Source organism: Mus pahari, chromosome 5, assembly GCF_900095145.1.
Source record: "Mus pahari chromosome 5, PAHARI_EIJ_v1.1, whole genome shotgun sequence".
Taxonomy (NCBI): Eukaryota; Metazoa; Chordata; class Mammalia; order Rodentia; family Muridae; genus Mus; species Mus pahari.
The window spans coordinates 38620838-38627213 of NC_034594.1; the positions used below are offsets into that span (position 1 = coordinate 38620838).

General features: G+C 53.9%; 1 protein-coding gene across 1 annotated transcript; it reads left to right on the top strand.

Annotated features, from left to right (window-relative positions):
• The first annotated feature begins 691 nt into the window (after positions 1-691).
• Positions 692-5537, top strand: Fzd7 (frizzled class receptor 7). Its single transcript, XM_021198216.2, has one exon. It carries the CDS (start codon positions 1531-1533, stop codon positions 3247-3249), a length of 1719 nt encoding a protein of 572 aa, XP_021053875.1. The 5' UTR covers positions 692-1530; the 3' UTR covers positions 3250-5537.
• Positions 5538-6376: the final 839 nt, after the last annotated feature.

A 6376-nucleotide genomic window follows, 5' to 3' on the forward strand; every position in this document is an offset into this window, starting at 1 on the left:
GTGTGTGCAGCGCACCCCCAGCTCTGGGCCCTCTCCTCCGAGGGTCTACACTTCCTCCCGCCACAAGTCCGCCCCTCGGCCGACTCGGGTTTCTCCCTCCAGGAGGCCCCCCTTTTTGTAACTGGAGGAGGGAGAGGGAATTGTGCCTTCACGTGGTCGGTTGGGGTAGGGGAAGAAAAAAAACGATCCTTAGTCGCACCCCTTTCTCGACTCACACTGATGCTAACCAAAATCCTCCCGCCCTAGCCTGCCAGGCAAGGCTAACGTGACTCCGGGTCACGTCTCTCTGCCCTGGCGCTGTGCTATTCTCAGCTTCTCCCCAAAGCCTTCGGCGAATGCCCCCCTTTTGCTCGGAAATGTGTATTTTAGGGTACCCGGAAGAGGAACCAATCTTTCAGACAAGCTCCCTTTCTGGTGCATTTTTTTCTCCCCTGAGCAAATTCTGGGTAAAAGTTTTTCCTAACTTTTCTCTCTCAGTCCCCCGCCCCTCCCCTCAGGAATCCGCCCAGAGCGCTTTAAGCACCGCCTTCCTCGTTCCCTCGGCCGCCCCTTCCGACTTCCACCCAATCGGAAGGCGTCCATAGAGAAAACAAAGCGCTCTATTGGATGACCAGAAGGCTCTGGGCCCGCCCCCGGAGTGGTTTGTGAATGGGGGGGAGGGGAGGGGGCGGGGCGGCCCGCAGCCCTGCAAGCGCGACGCTTCTTCTAGCCACCAGTGCGGCTCCCAGGCGTTACTCTGCGCTCCTTCCCTGGCGGGCGGTGGTGGACGCGGGGAGTCGTGGACTGGGACTGCGCGGGGCAGGAGAGGCCGGGTGCAGGCAGGCCGCGGGTGCAGGGGCCTCGGCACTTCGGATTCCGCGCAACTACGTTTCCAAAACCAGCTTGATCAGCTCTTACCTCCCGAGCACCGATCAGACTCAAAGCGAGAACGAGCCTTTTGACTTGAAACTTGGGGCCGATATTCCTAGGACCGAAGGAGGCTCCAGAATCAGAAGAGGCGGCGGCGGTGGCCTGTGGGGCCTCAAGAGAAGGCGGAGCAGCACCACGAAGGCGACGGCCGGGGCGAGCAGGCAGGGGACGCAGGGCGCTGGCCTGGCGGAGGCCCGGCTCGGTTTAGGGGACGTGCGTATCCGCGTGCGCCCGGGGCTCGAGAAACTTGGGCAAACTTTGAAGGGTAACCGGAGACGCTTGTTGCTCGTCGCCGCAGAGAAAGCCGCACCGTTACGTCTCGGCGGGGAGGGTAAGGCGACACCCCTTCCCTCGATCCCCCACTCCAGGCCCAGGAGTTTGAACCCCCGGCGGCCGCGTGAGTGCCACGCGGAGGCGGCTGCGGCGCCCCCTCGGCTGGCGGCCTCGCCCCCGCTGTGCAGGCACCCTAGCACCCTCGGCTCCGCGCCGCCCACGGCCCGGCCCCGGCGCCGGGAGGACTCTCATGCGCCGGGCGCGGCGGCGCCTCCCTGCATCCAAGCCTCTCCCCAGCGCCTCGTCTTTTTCCTCCAGCTGAGAACGCCGCTGCTCTCGCGGCCGGCGATGCGGGGCCCCGGCACGGCGGCGTCGCATTCGCCCCTGGGCCTCTGCGCCCTGGTGCTTGCTCTTCTGGGCGCGTTGCCCACGGACACCCGGGCTCAACCATACCACGGCGAGAAAGGCATCTCGGTACCAGACCACGGCTTCTGCCAACCCATCTCCATCCCGTTGTGCACGGATATCGCCTACAACCAGACCATCCTGCCCAACCTGCTGGGCCACACGAACCAAGAGGACGCGGGCCTCGAGGTGCACCAGTTCTACCCTCTGGTAAAGGTGCAATGTTCTCCCGAGCTGCGCTTCTTCTTATGCTCTATGTACGCACCCGTGTGCACCGTGCTCGACCAAGCCATTCCTCCGTGCCGTTCCTTGTGCGAGCGCGCCCGACAGGGCTGCGAGGCGCTCATGAACAAGTTCGGCTTCCAGTGGCCGGAGCGGTTGCGCTGCGAGAACTTCCCAGTGCACGGCGCCGGCGAGATATGCGTGGGGCAGAACACGTCCGACGGTTCCGGGGGCGCGGGGGGCAGTCCCACCGCCTACCCTACTGCTCCCTACCTGCCAGACCCACCTTTCACTGCGATGTCCCCTTCAGATGGCAGAGGCCGCTGGTCTTTCCCCTTCTCGTGCCCGCGCCAGCTCAAGGTGCCCCCCTACCTGGGCTACCGCTTCCTAGGTGAGCGTGACTGCGGTGCCCCGTGTGAGCCGGGCCGTGCTAATGGACTCATGTACTTTAAAGAAGAGGAGAGACGGTTCGCCCGCCTTTGGGTGGGTGTGTGGTCAGTGCTGTGCTGCGCCTCGACGCTCTTCACGGTGCTCACTTACCTAGTGGACATGCGTCGCTTCAGCTATCCAGAGCGACCCATCATCTTCCTGTCGGGTTGCTACTTCATGGTGGCAGTGGCGCACGTGGCGGGCTTCCTGCTAGAGGACCGTGCCGTGTGCGTGGAGCGCTTCTCGGACGATGGCTACCGCACGGTGGCGCAGGGCACCAAGAAGGAGGGCTGCACCATCCTCTTCATGGTGCTTTACTTCTTCGGTATGGCCAGCTCCATCTGGTGGGTCATTCTGTCCCTCACTTGGTTCCTGGCAGCTGGCATGAAGTGGGGCCACGAGGCCATCGAGGCCAACTCGCAGTACTTTCATCTGGCCGCGTGGGCTGTGCCAGCGGTCAAGACAATCACCATCTTGGCCATGGGCCAGGTGGATGGTGACCTACTCAGTGGAGTGTGCTACGTGGGCCTGTCTAGTGTGGATGCGTTGCGGGGCTTCGTGCTGGCGCCCTTGTTCGTCTACCTCTTCATCGGGACGTCCTTCCTGTTGGCCGGCTTTGTGTCTCTCTTTCGCATCCGCACCATCATGAAGCACGACGGCACCAAGACGGAGAAGCTGGAGAAGCTGATGGTGCGCATCGGCGTCTTCAGCGTGCTCTACACGGTGCCGGCCACCATCGTGCTGGCCTGCTACTTTTACGAGCAGGCCTTCCGCGAGCACTGGGAACGCACCTGGCTCCTGCAGACCTGCAAGAGCTACGCTGTGCCCTGCCCTCCGGGCCACTTCTCGCCCATGAGCCCCGACTTTACAGTCTTCATGATCAAGTACCTGATGACCATGATCGTGGGCATCACTACGGGCTTCTGGATCTGGTCGGGCAAGACCCTGCAGTCATGGCGTCGCTTCTACCACAGACTCAGCCACAGTAGCAAGGGGGAGACTGCGGTATGAGTCCCGGTCCTTACCCCACCCTTGCCGCTTCTACCCCTTTACAGGAGGAGAGGCATGGTAGGAAGAGAACTGCTGGGTGGGGGCTTGTTTCCGTAAGCTACCTGCCCCCCTCCACTGAGCTTTAACCTGGAAGTGAGAAGTTATTTGGAGGTGAGAAGAGATTTGGGGTGAGAGATGGTTTTGAGAGGAGGCCCAGATGAAAAAAAGGCAAAGGCAGTGGCTGAAGACTTCTGGCTAGGACTTGCAGGACGATGCTAACTGTGAAAGATACGGGCCGGCTAGGGCCTTAGGGAAAGGAGGAGACTGGTGAGTTCTTCAGGCGCCAGAGATGAGCCAGGGCTGTGAGTCCAATCCCCTGCTGCATGGCAAGTGGTTGTCCTCACTCTAGTGAAGGGGGGCGGGGGAGGGTGATACCGCTCTGTCTGTAGCCTAGGCTTTGTGGCCAAGATAGGGGACCCCCTGCGGTGCCCTTGTCAAGCGGTGGTCAAACCATAATCTCTTTTCACTGGGGCCAAACTGGAGCCCAGATGGGTTAATTTCCAGGGTCAGACCTTACAGTCCTCCTCCCGGACCCCCTCCCGCCTGTTTTTCCTTCCCTACTCCTTTCAAGTCTAGTAAAATAAGCATTTGGAAGGCCGGGGCCTGCCTGCTAGAGTCCTAACGTGAAGTTGGGAAAGAAGGTTTTCGAGAGGAGGCCAAGAAGGCGAGTGGGAGATACAGTCTGCTACTTTTTTTTTTTTTTTTTTTTTTTTTTAATTTTCTGCTACTTTTTCATTTTCTAGGGAAGGCTGAGAGAAAAAGAATGTTTTATTTGGTTTCATACCCTGAAAAAAAGTGATGACTTGTTGCTTTTCAAAACAGGAACGCATCACCCCTCCACCCCCCTTGTCTTTGTTGTAAGAGACAAAGCGGGAACCAAAAGAGTCTCCCTGAGGAAAGGCCTAACTGTGAAGCCAGCAGCTTTTACAGGCAAAGCCGCAGAAATCCGAGGTTTTCCTTTGGTTGTTAATTTGGTTGAGATAAACATTCCTTTTTAAGGAAGAGTAAAGAGCGGCTTTCATACCCATTCAGGCACATGTTCTGACTTGGATAAAGGGGAGGCTAGGAGTTCTGTTACTTGTTTTAAACAGATTTAATTCAGAACACATGATCTAATAGATTCCGTTTGCTTAATGAAATCTTCCATTCTACGCCCCCATAACCCAAATTTTGATTTTTTTTTTTTTTTTTTTTTTGCCCCTTCCTTCCATCCAATTTGGGATTTTTGCTTTTTTTGTTTTGTTGTGTTTTGTTTTTCCTCCAGACAGGGTATCTCTGTGTAGCCCTGACTATCCAGGAACTGGCTCTATAGATCAGGCTGGCTTTGAACTCACAGACATCCACCTGCCTCTGCCTCTCAATTGCTGGGATTAAAGGCATGGTTCACCAGGCCTGGCTCCCCTTCCTAATTTGTATCTTTCAAGACATAACGTCCACATTAGTAAAGATAAAAGACAAAATTTTATCTTAAAGGTTTAAAAGCAGTTTGCCCCCCATTTTCTTGTTGTAGAGATGTAAACATCTATCAGACACATGCGCTGACCCTTTCTCTGGTTGCATGAAGGGAGGGCAAGAGGAATGATAGGGAAGGAAGAGGAGAGTTTGAACCAGGTTTCAAGAAAGTCATTAAGGGAAGGTGAACTTCAAAGTGAATCTGAAGTTCTTTGAAATGTGCTAGAAGACTTACATTTATTAATCTTAAATCGTCGACTTTTTTTTTTTTTTTTTCCCCCTGCAATAGAAGTCTGGTTCTTTGGCATAATGTAAAGCTGAGCAGGGCATCATGGGAGTTGACCTTTACCCTACCTTTGACACTGATTGTCCTCCAATTTTGCAATGTTCTTCAGTCTCTCAGAGCAGTTTTTAATGCCAGCCAGGGGGAGGGGGGAGACTGTCAGGAGAACAAATTACTTCATATGTGTCCTGTTCAGTTGAATGGAGCTGCTTTTACAATTAAAGTGATCTTGTATTTTTTAAACTTTCAAAGTGATCTCACCTGTCAGATTTTTTTTTTTTAAGCTGCCACTACACAGGTTTGGCATCTTTTGTGTTTTATCTCTTTAAGTGCATGTGAAATTTGTAAAATAGAGACAGTGCAGTATGTATATTTTGTAAATCTCCCATTTTTTTGTAAGAAAATATATATTGTATTTATACATTTTTACTTTGGATTTTTGTTTTGTTTTACCTCTAAAGATCTACAATGAAGCCCCACTTTATCACATGTACAGATCACGAATAAATTTTTTTAAAAATACAAAGTGAACGGTTATTTACTCTTCCTGAGATAGTAAACCAAAGAATAAGACTTTTTCGTGGAAGGGAGTGTATGGGGTGTGTCCTGTCCCATAGTGCCTTAGCAAGGGTCATGAAAGCTTTTGGGTTTGTTTTTCCTGTTTCCTATTCTCCACCACCCACCTCCTTATTTACCTCTAAGCCAGCCGTTCTCCACCTGTGGTTTGGACCCCCTTGGGGGGGGTGTCACATATCAGATATCCTGCATATCAGATATTCACATTATGCCTCATGACAGTAACAAAATTACAGTTATGAGGTAGCAAGGAAAATTGTCTGGTTGGGGTCAGCACAGCATGAGGAACTGCACTAAAGGGCTGCAGTGTTAGGAAGGCTGCGAGCCTGTGAGCCGCTGCTCTCACTGAGCCTGTTCAGGGACCGACGTTCAGAATCCAAGTCTGACCTGTAGTTTACTAACCTTAGGAATCTAAGCACAGGGTCGAAAGGACCAGACGATATGTTTGCTATTTCTACTTCTCCGTTTCTTGGGAAATGTGTGTGTAGTAATGCACCTTATCTAAATTACTGATATTTAAATGCTTTGAATTCTGGTGGTAGGGAAAAGTTTCGATGCCTCCAGAGAAGAGCAGGGGTCACCTTTGTGCAGAACCCTCAGCTGGAGGCTTCCCTGTATCTTCTAGGTAAATTGAAGCAGGTTCAGCCTCTCTCCGAGGGACAGTGACTCAGCAGCTCAGCAGGAATAGACTCCACGCCTGACCCTAAGCTGGCCTCGGAAGAGGCTAACTTTGGAACCAGACGCGCCTGGGTAGCCCCTAAGGGAACCGGTGAACCG